The sequence below is a fragment of the Eutrigla gurnardus genome, assembly GCF_963514095.1.
Source record: "Eutrigla gurnardus genome assembly, chromosome: 21".
Classification (NCBI taxonomy): domain Eukaryota; kingdom Metazoa; phylum Chordata; class Actinopteri; order Perciformes; family Triglidae; genus Eutrigla; species Eutrigla gurnardus.
In genome coordinates, this window is record NC_139932.1 from 10,375,240 (window position 1) to 10,393,506 (window position 18,267).

General features: G+C 42.0%; 1 protein-coding gene across 2 annotated transcripts; it reads right to left on the reverse strand.

Annotated features, from left to right (window-relative positions):
- Positions 1–1,084: 1,084 nt before the first annotated feature.
- tspan11 (tetraspanin 11) lies at positions 1,085–17,063 on the reverse strand. Of its 2 annotated transcripts, XM_084038362.1 has the most exons (9): positions 16,934–17,063; positions 14,798–14,905; positions 12,853–13,044; positions 11,091–11,165; positions 10,034–10,138; positions 9,748–9,906; positions 9,319–9,405; positions 8,177–8,301; positions 1,085–6,952 (listed from the first exon to the last, which is right to left on the reverse strand). In XM_084038362.1, the coding sequence occupies exons 2-8, from the start codon at positions 14,882–14,884 to the stop codon at positions 8,224–8,226; spliced, it is 783 nt and encodes a 260-aa protein (XP_083894488.1). In that variant the 5' UTR covers positions 14,885–14,905; positions 16,934–17,063; the 3' UTR covers positions 1,085–6,952; positions 8,177–8,223. The 2 variants fall into 2 exon arrangements, with proteins under 2 accessions (XP_083894488.1, XP_083894489.1); XM_084038363.1 differs by lacking the exon at positions 8,177–8,301 and having other exon boundaries at positions 1,086–6,952.
- Positions 17,064–18,267: the final 1,204 nt, after the last annotated feature.

Consider the following 18,267-nt stretch of genomic DNA (forward strand, 5'->3'; position numbering starts at 1 on the left):
AGGCGAGTCCACTTATTTTCTTTCTGACTGGACTGCCAGGTGGGTAAAGTCAAAGCTCATGACAGCTCTGCAGTACTAGAGTGTAGAGTACTGAGTTTCTTCATAAAAGCATATGGGGGAGTTTTTTCCTTTAGGAGTGCTACTTTACATGAAAAACCATGCAGCTATCATTGTTTAGAAATTACATCAGCTTGTAATCATTTTATTTGCAGATGTTTCACAGATGGGAGGCAGCAGCCGGCGCCACGGCCGACAACTGCAACATTCAAAATCATGTTCGGTGGATAAGTCCTGATTTATTGAGACACTCTTCATCCTCGCCAGTGTCGAAAAGGATATCCAGATGGAAAGACTGTCAAGCCCCCGCAGCTGCACACCTTAAAGCGCCGACTCGCACCTTTCTCCATGTGGACGACAAAATTAAAGTTGACGCTTGGAGAGCCGCGTGCGTAAACATCATCACACTCCCATGAAATACCGTGCGCTGTTTATGTTTCCGAGCCTGAATTACAGCTTCGGAAACGTCAAAATTGTGCTCATAGAGGCCAAGATAAAGATAAATGCCTCAATTGCAGTGCTGCCGTAAAAACTGTCAATTAGAATATTCCACTTTGTAAACACATGATTTCCTGGTGAGCCACGCCGCGAGGAAATCCATACGCTTGGTTTCCATTCTGCTGGCTGTATCGGAGGTATTTGAAGACTTTATTTCAGCGAAAGCACACAGGATACTTTAGGCAGTAATGACTGACATGAACGATGACAGATGCCGGAGACGTCGAAGAAGACAAATCGTTGGAAGGGATGTTACGACAATCTGTGTTGTTGCATTAGGCTTGATAAGAGGCCAAGATTTGACATGTTAAAGCAATCTGAAGTGAACAGATATGTCAGAATTTAAAGCTAAGCGATTTAAATTTTCTACTGCGGACACATTTCAGTAATTTGAGTTTTTGTAATCATATGAGATTCAGTAAATTCCTACTTAAAAAGGCAATTGATGACATTTTAATGAGGAAAAAAGTACAAAAGTAAAGTTTGCACACTATCCGATAGAATCAATGAACATAGCAACAATCTTGCATACAGAAATGGAAAAAATGCCGTCTGATTTCTGGAACAAAAGGATGTGCTTCACAGTATGATGCCTGTGCTCATTTACTCCAAATTCTCTGGTGACTTCTACGCATTTCAGTCCAAACATCTTTCCACCAATTTGCCATCTGTCTTTATTGCCTCTATCTCGACTCTCCGGGCTACATGCGCCGTAAAGCCACAGCGCCTCGTGTTTAAGTGTTTACTTCCTAAAGGGCACCAGGGAGCCTGTTTACTGATTACAAACTCTCCTTCTGTCTCCCAACTTGCGCCTCTCTCACGACCACGTCAAGGTCGCTCCCATGCTCTCCTCCATGCCATCAATCTCGGAGGGAGAGGCTAAACTTCCTCTCGTGATATTTTTTTTTTCTTTGGGGTGTGTGTGTATGATAAATACACTTCCTCTGCAAAAAAATATCATATCCGCTTCTTCCTCTTCTATTCATCCCGGAGCATAAACAAACAGAGGGTGACATGATAATCTGTTTTTATACAAGTCGTATCCTTTCCGGCTTAAAGCTCTGCTTTTAAACCAACGCTCCTGCTCTTTGGCTCTCTTGTCATGTCGTGTTTTTCATTGACCGGAAATATAGTATTGATATCATGTGGACATCTTGCATGCAAACACAAAACCGCACATGCCTCATATATATGCCTACATATGATGCCAAAAACCTGCATGTGGCAAACACATACAGTACGGCACACATAGCAAGTTTGTAATAAAGTAATACTTTTAAACAAAAGGTTGTTGCAGTTTATTGTGAGTAGTTACCGTATCCTGTTATTTTTTAAACAATAAAAAACCTACAAATAAGAGTTTATCTCAGCGTGGTGACCGGCGTAAAGATCAGATCGATCCACAGGGTGTAGAGACAAGACTACAGGCTTGTAAGAGTTTAGAGACGCCAACCCATGCTTTAAAGAGAAACACCGCTCAGCCCCATATGAATTACAGTGTAACAACACCGTCAGTGAATGCCCAAGGAGCCACGTCGAAGCACGGATCCTTGAAGCATGCGCTCCTGTAGCTTTGTTGGCCCGCGCCACCGCATAGAAACAACACAATATCCATCACTTTGAGCCTAGTTCGTTTTCCGCAAACCGACTCTTCCCAAGCCTGTCAAGTCCGACTGTAACGTAAGCAAAATCTGATCACATGCCACAAATCACAACAACCTACGGGTGTTGCACAAACACGCTGAGATCATGTAAGCACGCTGATTCCACTGTCACTATTTATCAAACTGGTTGATGCCGGTCGAAGCACACAATAGGACATCGTTCGTATCAGCGGGGCGTTTCAGTCGTTCCCGTTTCCACGCCGACACAAACCCTTTCACCTGGTACCGCTATAGTACCTGCGCTGGGAGTGCAATACGTCACAGTTGTGGTTGAGTAACCTTGCGATCAACCCCGCCATCTGTTTGGTATCAATCAACGCCCTCATCAGCATGACGCTCATCATCATCATTATCAGACAGCAGGCTTTTTTGAAACGCCGTCTTGAAACACTTTCTAAAGTTTGTTTCCATCTAAACTCATTCTCCCATGGACAAAGAGCCTCCTACACACGCTGTGAAACACACACACACACATACCTCACAAACCACCGCTTTCACAACAGTGGGGGTACTGTGAAGCATGTGAGAAATATCTATGGGTGTATGCACTTATAGCGAAAAAGTAGTCCCGAAAACACTACCATGGCAGATATGAAACAAACTTTTCAAGGGCACTCAGTGAGGTAAGTAGCATATGTCAGTAGATTCAATAAGGACTAGTTCTGTTTGTGTGGATGTGCTGGTCTTCTAAGCCCTGAAATCGTTTCAACACATCTTCTTTCCTACACCTTTGATCTCTCTAGAAACCTGTCAAACACATTTTTGGCCGGGGAGTTGCAGGCCTGATGCAAACTCATCGAGAGTGCAAAGGTCAGCACGGGTTTAGAAACCAGTTCTGATAAAGAACTGGTCACAAAATAGATGTCGGAGCTGCTGGATGGGTAGTGGTTAAACCCTGGCAGAACTGGACAGGTACACTCGTCATAGTGTTTAAGTGAAGGTAAATCCATGCACCTGCAGTGTGTGCGTGCAGATACTTTAGCCTATACTTTAGCCTATAATTTAGCCGTTGGTCGTCATGGTACTTTGAAGACCATTTCCAGACCCTTTTAATAGCCGACAAATGCTAACTGACATGCAGCCTAATCCGACATACCTTCAGAGCAGCGCCTGTAATTGTGCTGGACTTAACATCAAAGCCCATCTCCACAAAGTGTTGACATTATTTTCTATGCATGCTCACATTGCTTGAGGCAGGTCTAGTGTTCTACAAAAAAGGGCCAGATAATGACACAATCCTCGGACACTGATGTAATCCCAGCTCCGGTCTAGACTCTTACGGTCTTTCGTGATTTTAATGCAGAAGCAAGTTTCAAGAACCGCGCCAACACAACGGATCCCAAAGCCAGACATTCAGCACAAAAACGTGTGAAAGAGGTCCTTTCTCACACATCTATTATGCTAAAGTGACCGCACCGTTCGATCACCATAACTGCACTGGGGGGTTTTTTTCTGCACACATTGAACACAGGTGTGTTTACTGAGACAATGTGTTATGCCAGAATCGGTTTTACAAGAGCTGGACACACACAACGAAGAGACCAAAAAAAAAGAAAAAACACAATTCAAGTGCGTGAGAGCACGCTTTCATGCAAGGGTACATTATACTGCAATAAATGTATTAATTTGGATTTTAGAGAAGGCCTCTATGCATTTTGCTCATTCCAGGAGTGATTTGCTCCCATTATACTTTATCTCTGCACATGCAAACACAAAATCATATTTGACAGATAAATGATATTGCAACATGTGTTTTGAGGTAACTGCCCCATTTGAAACATCGCCCCTATGGCTACGATGTGATGAGGGTGGAGGGAGATGGAGGAAAATGTGTGTATGCGAGTGCGCTCGTGACGCAAAGAGGACTCAGCACATGGGAGAGGTGGATCTCCAGCTGCTCCTAATTCTCCCTCATGGGTCTCTTCTGGCAAAGGGTGTAAACCGCATGCTAATGTGTGAGCTCTCTTTGTGTGTGTGTGTGTGTGTGTTTCAATCCTGCCAGTATCAGCGTGCCCTTTTTCTGCGTCGCAGTATGTGTGACATCTGCAGGAAATGAGAGTCATCCTCCTATAGCCGATGAAGACAAAGGGACTGACAGACTCTATGGGCTCGCTGAAGCCAAACTGTTGGAGAACATCCAAACTCTTTTAAAACTTTTTTTGCCCTTTTTTCCTTTAAATGGGTGACAATGATAGATCGCTCTGAACCGACACAGTGTCTTCTAAGTAAATCTGGAGCCGCGGGGAACCGAAGAAAAAGGGAAAAAGTCGTGCTTCAATGACAAATAGTTGGGTCATATGGCAACAATACAGCACAGAAAGAACGTACAGACAATCTACGCGCATGGCATAGTGTTTAATAAAGGGAGACTCTGCCTCGACAAGACCCCATGACCGCACAAAACCGCACTAGCTCGGCGTAATGAATAAATGTGGTTTGAACTGGGAACCCTAACAGATTTTCCAATGCGGAATTGTGGGAGACCCCACACGTACCGAGTGCTTATACAATGCTCTCTCGCCGAAGCCCACACACTTCACGATAATGTAACCAATCTCAACCTGGGATCTCGCTCCAGCTTACATTATCTTGCGAGACGTTAACACGGCTTTGTAGCGTGTGCACGCTATTGTGCACAGGGAGTACAGACAAAAGACAGATTCTTAAAGATTCGCACGAGACTGTGGCTGAACAAATAAGCCAAGAACTGTTTGGACCATTGTGAAGCGCAAAACTGAATTGGACGTGTGGGAAATATTTTTTTGGCACGTATCGATTTGGTTGGGTAACAAAACACAAGAAGACACATTATATCAAACATATTTGACCCAAGTTCCATGTCTCTGAGAGGCCTGAACAAATCTTTACAAACAACACACTACGAGATGATCGGGTCAGAGTGTCCTCTGCTGTTAGAAACTCAGGTGAGACCTAACTGGCTCAGTTGGGTCAGCTTTCAACAAAACGGCATGCTTTGACCCAGTACATTAGATTACAAACAGATACAACTGCAAATGGAAAGTCTTTGTCTCCCCCTAGTGGTTTACTAGTCCAGCTGACAGAGACATTGCCTATCTGTGAGCACTGAGAAGTATGGTAAACAAACTGTAAAGCCCTCTGGGACAAACTTGTGATTATTGCCCAGATAAATAAACTTCTTAACTTGGCACGATGCCTCCATGAAAATAACCTCATCAACTGACGCACTGCCAAACAGCAATCATGGCATCATAGCTGCCTGTCGAAAGAAACTCTTAAATATTTGTCTTTCATAAATTACCCCCAATGCGATTTCTTGATGCAACAATATTTAAACATTTATTTACGTTTCATAATTAATCTTTTGGATAGCAACGTAGGTAGATGGAGCACATGCCAGTGTTATATCATTACCACATCAACAACCATATCAAATGAAATCCAAGAAGGTCCATTTACAGAGTGTATTGCTGCAAACAATATAAATGGGAAAAAAAAGTCAAACAGATATTTTAGGTTTTTCATCTTTGAAACCAAAACAATCCAAACTCTTACTTTATAATCCACAATAGCCAAGACAAGACGTATCGCCTCTACAGTGGCAACAAGGTCACTTATTGTTCAACACGTAATAGCTACAGGAAAAGGATGGAGAGTGATTCTTTCTTTAGCTCTCATAAAGGTCAGCTTCTTCACTGTGAATGAAACCTCTGTGTGTTTTGGAATGGATGAAACTAAGTCTAGAAACTCACAGATTGTAATGTTTGTTCATGTTGAAAATCAATCAGACATGTATATTTATCTTTAGTGACACACATTAAGATCAATATCTGATTTTTATGTAAAAAAAAGTGTAGCATATAATTAGTGTATGACACACATTATAGTATATGACCAAAGCCAACCACTAGGTGGAGTTATACATCCAGGGAAAATGACTTTCCCTTTATCCCCTTTACTTATCTGAGAAAAAATCTTCATGTTTGTAGCCATACACTTCATTTAAGTAAACATCATGCCGTTCAACATTTAGTGCTGCTATTTTCAGAAATATAGACTGAACTACAAATATAAAGATAGTAAACGTTACATTTCCTTTGCTGCCATTTATCACAGTGCGTCGTCAGCTCCCTTTTAAGATTTCAGGCACAGAATTAATACACAATCATTAACCAGTGGAATGGCGAAAGAGGCACATTGTGTTTACAAATCATACCAACAGAAAGTATCTTTCTTCATCAGCAGTGACACCAGTGTGAACTGTGCCATTAGTCAGCTTACTCAAGTATTGGAATGGCAAAAAAGAAAGACTAATCTAAATCTCTGCACAGTGAAAAGACGATAAATCAATTTGGATCATCATTAGTTGAACAGATTGGAATGCACTATGAGTATGCATGCCCTTTCTTTTTGTCCTGCTCAAACTAAAGCATGCATCCAAGCCAAGGCAATGAAGCAAACAGACATGTTCCAGTAGGCCAAGACCACAGTCTGTTTCTTCGTAACATAGGTACAAAAATCAGCCTATTGATCAATGGCACAATCGATTTCTGGCCGAATGTGGGGGAACATGTCTGTGCACTTGGCTTAGATCAGCAGGTAAGAGTTGGAGCTTCAGAGGTTGAAGTTAATGTGTTATCAAGTCATTGTTCCATCTGCCTGTTGGAGATGGTGTGTCGAGGGGCCCGGTGTGCTCAGTAAGGCTCCATCTTGATCCTTCTGTACAAGCAGCTGGTGAAGACCATCCCACAGACCTGAAAACAGGAAGTGTTAGGTCAAAACGTGCTGCTCCGTCACCATGGAAGACTGCAGGAAGCTTGAATGCTGTTGACGGTGGGGGGGATAGAGAGGGGTTAAAGGTGATGGGGGTCGCTAGAAAGTATGTAGCTGGTTACTATGGGGAATGGCAGGACTCGAGCAGCAAATGAAGCGCTGGGGTTAGGGTGGAAGAGAACATTTATGCACAAATATGCACCACAGAACACATCGTTTGAAGCTGTAATCTCTTGGCACCAGGATCAGCACAGAATCCATCTGACATGACTTACAGAACTACTTTAATAAGATACACTGCTATAGAAAATACAGAGCAGCAGTAACTTGTGCCAGTGGGACCTGCCAGGTTTGATGGATAAACAGGCAAGTGCCCAGATTCAACCTTTGAGTCTCTAAAACCCTGTGAGTAAAGCCTTATCGAGTGAGTCTGCATAGTGTAGGCAAATTGTTTTCATGAAGCCTAATTTCAGGAGACTGTATATTGATACCAGAAAACAATGACGTTACAGTGTAATACAACATGTTTCCTGTTGTACTGCAGGTGTCTGTAAAATCCATATAACTGGGAACCCTTACACAGAGTTCCAGTTAATCATTAAAGACTGTTTTGGATCGCAAGGGATTGGATTGCAATTTCCTGAATGATGTGTTGAAAGTAGTAGTAGAAGTATGCAACACCGAGTATAATAATATCAGAATAAACTATTTTATCTATCGCCATAACTAGTTACCATCTTAATAGAACACCACAGTGATGCCTGGGGAAGTTGCATTAGAGATAAACAGCAAAACCTTGGCATTCCCTTTAAATACACATGGGTGTTTTTACCTTTTTTGTCAGCACAGGTAATTAATGGAACATTCAGGATAAAGATACAGACCATGACTCCTGCTAACAGCATCATCTTGCAGAAGCAGTCAAGTTTTGATTAGTCAAGCCATTCTTATGATGCGTTTGACCTTTATCACATCTTAAATCAGCCACAACAGCCCATAATCACAACATATAGAGTGACAATCTGCAATATACAGCCAAAGCCAGGCAGCTGCATGCTTCACACTCCGCAAAAAGACCACAAAAGAACACAGACATGTTGATTTAGTTTCCACGTAGCCCATAGATTACACACTTAACACTGAGTGGACATTCACACGACGACAAGCATGCAGTGAGAAATCACGTTTCCACAACACCGTCCAACCTTGTCTCTCCAGTTGATTTAAACCACAAAGTTGCTCAAGAGCTAAATCACAATGCACCGAAGTCCTCCTCCTCTTCTTTATAGAGCAGATAAATAAAGCAGGCTGTCAAGACTGCACCGGCCAGCTACAGTAACAACACACACACACACACACACACACACACACACAAAGACAAACGGACATAAAGACATACAGGACATTTTACCATAGACAGGGTCGTGTAACACAAGACACACATGTAGTTTAAGCCAAAAATGTCTGAATTAACACGAATTTCAACAAATTTACATACATTTCTGTCAGTCTGACAGTTACAGGAAATTGTACCAACATTAAGACGGACGGGAAGAGTTGACAAGGACAAGACGTACAGTAGGAAACAGTACAAAAAAAAACAAATGCTTGGATTGAAGCGTTTTAAATCAAACTACACAGGTGCACTTTGGCTTTCACATCTCCAAGTATGTCCTACATATTCAGTATTTCATCTCTAATTATAATGCCTTCAGAAACGGTTAATGGAGAGCGTTATTTTGAAATTATTTTGTCACGGACTGTTAATATCTCAGCGTTTATGGTTGCAAGTCTCTATTATTGCAGTAGAGAACTTCTGGGCTTATTCCCATGTTCCATGATTCTGGACATCATGTAAAATCATATCAATCATTTGAATACCACTGGAAATAATCAATGCAGGTATGTTTGGTCTCAAGTTTCACTGAAGTTAATTTACAAAGCGATGGTGCAGAGCTACGATAGGGCTGTCAGTCGCCACAGAATTATAAAAAAGCACCCCTATATGCAACCTTAGCCTCTGGAAGGCTTAAAAGCATGAGTCCATCTCCGGCTGGGACAAATCGAATAACAGTATTGAACAAAATCAAATAAAGATGACTGGGAGACTAGAGTGAGATGAAAAGAAATGTCCTTTTAGAGATTGTTGACCTGCACGGAAAGGTTAAAGCCCATCTGTCTGGTTATATTCAACAAAAGGGCAGCTTTCGGGCACAAGCCAAAAACAAAAACAAAAAATGCTAAAATACTAAGTGGGCTTATATAAAGCATGCTCAGGATGAAGACTGCAGAACGGTACATCTGCTTTTCCAACAACTATCTGAACTACATATTATATTTGACTTACCTGCAGACAGGCCACTCCTATTCCCACGGCACCAATAACCAGCAGGTGGTCAGCCAGAAACTGCTCCAGCTTAGTGATGCAACCACCCTGCAGAGTCAAAGGCATAAACCATATAATACATGTAGAGCATGCACTACAGTGTACAGATCGCCATGACCCTTGCACACTCCTCAAAGATTGCTTTGTTCAAAGCTGTTCAAATTGTTGCAGAGGAGATGAAGAAGTCCTGCAGGAAACGTGTGGGTAAATTAAAGCTGGTATACGCCAGCCTATTTATCTTGAGTATATCTTTAGATCATTTACATGTCCTACATATACCAGGACATGGGAAAGTCTCATTGCCTAATGGCATCAAGCAATATCCAGTGAACATAAATATGTCAAATACTTCCCAAGTGTTTGACTGAATTAGTTTTGTTTTCCACTGACCTCCACCTTGTAAATGTTGGAGGGGTGGTCTCTCTTGCCACAGTGAGGGGTGATGGTCTTACAGCAGCTGTCGGGTACGACCCTGTCTTCTGCCTGCTGTGATGAAATGTACACACTCTGCATCCAATCATGGGAGTTGTTGCTGCCACAGCACTTGAACTGGAGATACAGAAAGAGGAAAGCAAGTTTCTTTTTTGTTCACCTCCTCGAATATGATTCAGTGCAGCATTCCATGTTACATAAACCAAACGAAGCCTTTAAGGCTTTTTGTAAATATAGTCCATACGTCCTGTTGTAGTCTGTCCACAGCTAATGTGATGGCCTCTCTTCCTGGCTGGGCGTAGTTATCTGTCATAGTCTGGTTGAGATGCTGCTTCAGCTCCTCACTCAGCTGGAAACGAGGAACAAACAGTGAGAAACCGCGTGGATTAGCAGGAGAAGACGGGGGAGTATTTATGGGAAAGAACACAACTTATTTTGTAAACATGAGCTCCTTAATTTATTACACTGGAACACATTAAATGCAACTCGAATTACCACCTTGCGGTTTGTATGCCTCTGCCAACCAGGTAAGGTTGCAGTTGACATCGATGTCTGTCTAAAATGTCACGTCTATGTTTGTGTGAAATTATCACGTAATGCATTTGGCATGAAACTGCACAGTAATAAGACTAGAAGGCGATAGTTTAAGAGTGATCGTTTTGACAAGCGAACCGCTTAAGACGAGATAGACAGGTAGCAAATCCCACGCATCTTTGAGAGCTGCGAGGATACACTGCAAAAAATAGGCTTTGTATATAGCGTTTGATGTGTGCATGTGTGTGCATCCATGCACAAACACACACACACTTGGAGAGACAACAAGAAACAAAGAGGATGAGAGCCCTTATCTTTAAAATGATTCTATCCTATGCAGATAGCGCAGTGCTCTTTGCATTCGTAGCTGACAGACGGGGATATGATCGTGAGATAACAAGATCCTTAGAATGGTGTGTTAAACTCCACAAAGTGAAAATAACACTCAGCGGAGGTGGCAAATAGTGAAAATACATACCGATTAAAAACAAAGAACAGAACTAAAAAGCATCATCATCCATGTTTTTTGAGAAGGAGACGAAGACCAAAGAATTATGAAAAAAAGAGAAATAAAGTGAGTCCTCAAAATATATCATGACAACCTGGAGTGTCCCCGCATAGCAAATGTCCAGATAGATACAATATATAACACTCAAACTAAAAAGCAATGCAAGCATTCTCTCAGCAAAACCCCCTCATTGCCTGATTGCATCCTATATTCAATCAGCTAAATTAGAAAAATAAAATCAGAGGATATTTTCACTTACCCTCTGGTAGTAGACATACGCCAGTACTCCAGCCACAAGTTCAATCAAGAAGATCAGCAGCAGGCAGAAGAAATACTGATAATGAGAAACAGGACAGAGAGAAGGTAGGGGAGAAACAATTCAACAGATTAGACGGATCCACATATCCAGACATTTCTCTGCTGACCTAACTCATTTCTGAAAGTTTCTCGCACTTGACAGCTAAATAAACATTTCCATCAACTGTCATTGTGCGGCATCTGTCGCTTCCACACACAGACGGCAATGCTGCACAGAAAAGTGACGAACCAGAAATCGATTTGACAGGCAGTAGAATGTATGCATCTATTAAATAGCTCTCCACGTTGCTCGAAACCAATTCTATTATGTATCAAAACTAACTTCAAAACACCGTCTCAGCAAAAACTAAATGAAGGCGATTAAATATGAATCATCACATCGGCATAAACATCTGTTTATACATTTGTAATACTCGGAACATAAATGGACCAGACGTCAGATTGGAATTAACTAAAACTAAAGATGAATACCGTATAAGCCCAAAATGAATGTATGCACTGAAACGCAGAGCACACAGTCGTTATGTAAACTGTGTCGTGAACAGATCACCCACACATTTAGGGTGTGCTCTGACAAACAGTTGCAGGGATGGGCGAGATCAAAACTACAGCTTTCTCTGGCTACAACATACCATGTCAAAGCAACACACACACAACTAATTAGGCCCACCTGTCACTAAATGGGACACAACAGTTTGACAGCGACAACAGAGCTGCTTCACTCGAGACCAGTACGGAGAAACAGATGCTGCTACCCAGCCTGCGAGACGCTGGAAACAAAGTGATGGCAAACTACTGGTCAGACAAACAACCGCCGGGAATCGACGACATCAGTGGATTCATACATAAGACAAACATGTTCTCTTCTATTTTGCAGGAATTCTGTCGTGCAGAAACACAGCCTGCTTGGCATCTCCTGGTTACAAGATTTCCAAAAAAAAACTTCAGTCTCTGTGTGCCTGCTGCCCACACAAAAATGCTAACTTCACCCCCTCAACACAGACACACAGACTGGCATCGCTGAATAATCTCCCAAAATGAATCTAGAAATAGCGCATTAACAGTTGGTTGGTATTCAACCAAAATCCTCCACACACACCGACTTCTTCGCTCCTGCGAGCTCCTTCTTCCCTCCTATTGCTCCATCCATCAACAGGAGATAGATCTATAAATAGTCCTGCGGCAGTGCACGTTAACCTCTCCCGCCTGCTTCTCTCCCACTGGGCCTAGTCTCTGTAAAATAATGAGGACAGTAAGGTTCCTGTCAGGGCCATTTTTCAGCCCAGAGAATGGACGACTTCCATGTTATGGCAGCATCCAGCGATAAGAGCACAAAGAAGGCAACCCTTTGGATTACACTTCCAACACTCTCAGTGCGGACGTGACAATCGAGGAACAATAACTAATAACCAGTACTCTGGACGTCCACATCCATCCATGCACTTATATTCAAGGTCGCGGGGGGGGCTGGAGTCAGGTAACACCTTGGACAGGTTGCCAGGCAATCACAGGGCTTAAAAACACAAACACACCTTCCGGGAATAAACCTAAACTTAACATAACTTGCATGTCTTTGGACTGTGGGAGGAAGATGGGGATTTGTAATGACATATCTGAAATTAATTGTTACCTGTAAAGGCAAATACATGTACAAACTAAATGTAATATGTAAGGCATCAAAAACACTGGGTCCCCGGTCTCACCATGGACAGACAGCTTTTCTGCTCCCGAATGACGGCGCAACAGCCCAAGAAGCCTGTAACCACCACCAGGCCTCCCGCCAAGATGAGGATATATGCTGAGACAGCAAAGGTGCTGGAGGCCAGCAGACTCAAGTAATCACTCTTCTCCACCAGAGTCCAGACTCCTACACCCAAAACAGCTGCTCCACCCACCTGGAAGAGAACAGAGAGCAGTACACTATTAGAATCATAGACTATATATATAAGAAGTGGACATAGTCTACTTTGTAGACAACGGTTTTGAAGCCTCGAGGCCAGCATTTTGGCCATCGCCATCTTGGTTTTTGAAACCAGAGGAGTTGCAGCCTGCTGGCCATTAGAAGGACTACAGATGTAAAAGACAAAAGGAAGAAATACTATAACTGATATGGATTTAGCAAAAGCTTTCAGAGAAGGAAAGCCGCTAGCTCATAAAATAAAGAGGAGATTTGATGAGTTGAACAGAGAAAGGAAATATTGTGAAAACAGAGCGTTTCATATCAATTCAACCTGAATGAAAGACAATTTAAAACACACTAAAAAGTAAAGGAAGGAAATAAAACAAACAAATACAAAGTGGGTTCAGTGCCATTAGATGAGTCACAAAATGCGACAACATGGGAAGGCAACGGGTGAGTCAAACGGGACATACGAAAGAAAAGAGAGGAAATGGAATGAGAAATGTTGAGAAGCGGCCAGGCATAAAGAATAACAACCATAGGAGCAAAGGGACTTCAAGGGTCAAGTGGGGGCATGATGACGACTTCCTCACAAACAATCCTGGATAAGCCAGGGTGGTGTCCAAGATCTGTTCCTCTCATCAGTTTCAAAGGCGGAAGGAGAGGAAATGCCTCAGAGAGTCTCTCCCCTTCATCCTCCCATTCCATTTCCATCAAAAGCAAGATCCACAAACTCACAACACTTGCCCAATCAAGGAGCACCACTTGGATAAATGGGGACCCTTTATCTTATTTATTTAAGTAAGGTCATTTGGATTGGATTGAATTCTTACTGAATACAAACTTACTGAATACAAACCCTTAACATACTATTTAGTAAGCATGAATGCAATCCACTGCATATCAAAGTGTAACAATTTGATATTCATCAAGATGACTAGTGGAATGTTTTATATACTGCTCTTTGTTAATAAGAACAAATAGCATGTCCTGACAAAAGTTGTACAGCCTCTAAGACTGATGAATGGTGCACTGGAGGACAAAACAAAAAGTCTGAAAGAAAAGTGATATGAGGAAAATGGAGCAATATGGAGTAGACTCTGAGGAGGGAGACAATGTGTTTCCTCAAGGGATGAATTTCAAGGTGATGACAGAGCATTAACCGAAACCTGATGGAAAGCTCCATCCCTCTTCTTACTTTAACCTCTCCCACACACAGATATCTCTCTCTACACGCACACACTATTCTTTTTATTTCAGAAAAAGGTTTCAAAGTGACCCAGACACTCTGTACAGTAGCAGTAAGAGTGTGCACATTCTGAAACAAATTGCAGTATCATAAAGTGTGGTGCCAGAGAGAAGGTCTGACACTGTTCCCACCGTACACTGACAAGCCCCTAAATAATCTATGACTCACTTTGGGCCAAGTCCAGAGCTCAGCCTTGGAACTTCCCTTAACCCTCCCCTGTTTCTACATGGCTCCTTCCCTCTAATGTATCTCTGCCTGCAGTTTTAAAAGGAACATGTATGCATTTGTACTGTCTTATTGTGTGTACCACAAAATGAGGACTTCCCTTTCACGAAAACATCACTGTACTATGATGTAATGATAGTTACGAGTCACTGTCAAACCTGTCAGTCATATTCCAAAACACTGGCTGCCAAAAAACAGGTAGAATTCAAAGCTTATGTAATACTGCTTGAGCACCAAAACTTGACAAGAGACAACATTTAGAGCTCTCACTTACCCAGAAGAGAAAGTTGAAAACGAAGAGCAGATACTTGAGACACACCGTCAGCCAGTCCTCCTGGGCATCTTTATAAACCGCCGACATCTTCCTCCCTCCAGTTCAACACTGAAAGTACAGCAAAAGGTTAAGCATCCACACTTAAATAGCTTTCCCAGTAACAAAAGTGCAGCATATTACTCAGCAAAAGCACAGAGAGGATTCATAGAAATATATTCTGCAATTAGCAGAGATTGATAATGCAAGGCTGTAGATGAATCATGAGCCTCGCACTTTCCTCATTTTTGCCCTCAACACCAAAACATCAGGCACAAGCAGGGTAAAACAATTTACTGTGAAGTCTACTTGATAAACTACCTTGTTACAAAACATTCTAAAAAGTGTGTCAAATTAATTCCAAGTGTATTTTCATCATATAACCCAAAATGAAAAGTCAGATTATAATTTAATTTATTTCCTTCTGAGAATACTCAAGTTTTGTTACCGCAACCCATATTCCTTAGTCGTCATCGAAGTGAAAGCAAAATGAGATGGAATAAAATCCAAAATGCAGCAGTCCAAGTTTAATAAATAATCATATCAAGACACAGCATATTGTAACTTGACAGCCGTGTATAAAATGTGTGCCGCAGCAACTGAGTAATCTGAGGGATTTTGTTTGCCAAAGGGATCAAATGTCCTGATAAAATCCCCTTCTCAGCGTTCGCCTGATATTACCAAATCAAATGAGTAACAAAATAAAAAGTGTTTTCCTCACATTTGCGCTGAACAGCACATAAACTCCCATCTGATCACACAGTAGAAAGTAACAATCTCAAAGGGCATCTGACTGAAAATGACTTGAATCAGGCTAAAGTCACATTTCTGTCACTACACGGCAGCTGCAAACTTTTAATTTCAACTAATTTTTGGCACTATTGGGATAAATCTTACTAGTTGTTTAGTGATGCCACATCCAAGTTCAAAATAGCTTCTCCTTCTGTTATAGCGATAGACATGTTTAAATTATTTATAACGCGGAACAGTCCATAAAGCTTCAAATCATTGAGCGAGTTGAGCACACTTCCAGTACTGTAAGTAAAAGGCCACGGGGGTAAGAAGCACTTAGACCCGTGCAATTGATCTACAGCGCATCCTTCAGTGAACGGCACCAAAAGGACATGGTCGGTGCAGATGTTTGTGTTTGTTGACCAGCAGCATAAAAAACAGTCGGGGAAGGACGGATTTCTGTGGGAGGATTAGTATTGGATTGCTAATGATAATTAACCAGCTCTGTGCTTCAGGCCTAGTGGCCTTACAGTTGTTTGTTTTGCACTCTAGTGGTTTTATTTGGCGTGTTAAACATATTACCTATTAGTTTCCCCATTGCTCTGGATAATCCACCCTCAGTCTGAACTGCTGCTGTGAGCACCCCAAAAGAAATGGCATGCACTACTTTTTAATGTGAAAGCAGAGATGGACACACTTAAAACATGGCACATAAAAGCCAAGCTATCTGCATGGCTATACAGGACTAAAATGAAAAGGAGAAGATTGTTTTGGGGTGAACCAACCCTTTAAACTTCTTGTAGTACTCCACAGAGCAAGGACCAGATACACGAAGAACATACATGAACACATACAGTCCTTTTATCGTTTTGTCTGTGTGCTCAGGAAGCAAACGTGTAGCTAGTTTAACTAATACTCATGAGAAATGTCTTTCCCCTTTTCTGTTTGCCGTTTAAATAGACGTTTAAACGGGGTAGCTAAGCTAGCGCTTGGCAACGCTGGTGGTGGTTTTATACAGCGCTCAACGTTAAGCTAGCGGTTTGCGAATAAACGCCGCACGTCTAGACTCAAATCACGTTTTCTTCCGAGGAACGATGCCTTGCCTCGTAGATTTCAGACTTTGACCTGTGGAGGTGTCACAAGCAGTCCGTAACTCAAGCGGACAACCTTTACAGGTTAGGCTAAACTTTCTTGACTCCCCCCTTTTTTTCTTCCCAGGACGGGGTGTCGGCTCGAGCATCCCAAGGGGGAGAAAATAAACACCCTTCCACCTGCGTCGGTGATGCGCGGGACAAAGTTGAACCATAATATCTGTCGGTCACGTCGACAAACTAACGTTTTCGTCACGTAAATTAAGAACATACTCACCACGCTAATGATCAGTGACGATATATAACCTCGTAGGTCGCTATTCCCCTCAAATCGCTGCGTACGGCGCCGCAGCGGTGAGCGTTTTAGCTTGTTGCTTTCAGCGTGGACGTCCAACTGCAGGTTTGTGTGGATGATGCCTTTGCGTGCAGCTCGTTTTTGTCCGCATTACAGGATTTCTTTTTTTGCACTCTGAGATAAAACCCTGCATTGAGTGTCAACTTAATTGTAGCAGTGTTTATGAATAACTGGTATGGTAAGATCATCTACAATTTGAAAATATAAACTATTTTTTTTACATTTCTTTTATGATCATGGTTATATTTCTGACTGTCCCTGAATGCAGCACAGTGTGAACTTGTGGAAAGGGCCACAATGCGGAGTGACAGAAAGGAAACGGAGTTGCCACACAAGATAGGCTGAATACCACCGTGCTATCAACAGCATAACCTTGGTTACAATGCGACCACATACCCACTAAATAATTTCTCGATGAGGTGTACATGAATAAACAAAGATAAAGAGGAGAGGAGAGGAGACTTCAGTGTTTCCGTTTGTACATGAGTAAATCTGTTTTTTTGGTATTTCCAAAAGTGAGGAGATCAATGATTTGCTTGTTTTTTTTATTCAGAAGTGATGTAATCACCAAAGATATGCAACTATTCTAAAAACCCACATGACTTGAATCTATATGAGAAAAAGATTTGTGAAAAAAAAAGAAAGACAACACCAAACTCTAAAGAAACAATAATTCGTGACTGTATGTTCAGGACATTATCAAGACAAAATTAGCTTCTAAATAAAGTAGCTGAAAAACCTGCTTCCCACCTTTTTTATGTTATCACAATTCTTCATCGTAGCAAGACTTCCTCTCGGACAAAAACAGACTCCTCGCTATGTATTTACCCTTTATTCCACCTCAGTAATTCAATAAGCATAGAAGCTATTAGGAGTAGACAGTGGCTGCAGGGGGAGTAACTCTGCAGAGATCACCTGGACTGGCGGCCATCAGTCTACCAAAACAACATTACTTAGCAGAGGATGTGATTCATTAGGTCTAGTATTCCCATATCATCCAACTAGAACATGGAAAAAAGGTACAGAATATCACAGTTGGATAGTAATTTGGAGCGTGTCGGTTTTCCATTTCCTCATATTTGCATAGGTGACAGAAAACAGAAACATGGTTTCCCTGAAAGCCAAATTTTTATGCCGAGCCAGTGCCTCTGTGTCTCATTCTGCTGTACTGTAGTCAGTTTGTGGCCCGCTAATGCGTTCTCCCACAGGGGGACGGGAGCAGAGCAATGACTGAGCATGCATGTCAAATACAAACT

What these genes read in the sequence shown, in the direction of transcription:
- tspan11 (XM_084038362.1), bottom strand. Translation starts at nt 14,884, where the DNA reads ATGTCGGCGGTTTATAAAGATGCCCAGGAGGACTGGCTGACGGTGTGT. An exon ending in TGGACAGACTACAACAGGAC is followed by an intron (nt 9,907 to 10,033) that starts GTATGGACTATA and finishes CTGTATCTCCAG; the next exon opens with TTCAAGTGCTGTGGCAGCAA. An exon ending in CCAACATTTACAAGGTGGAG is followed by an intron (nt 9,406 to 9,747) that starts GTCAGTGGAAAA and finishes TTGACTCTGCAG; the next exon opens with GGTGGTTGCATCACTAAGCT.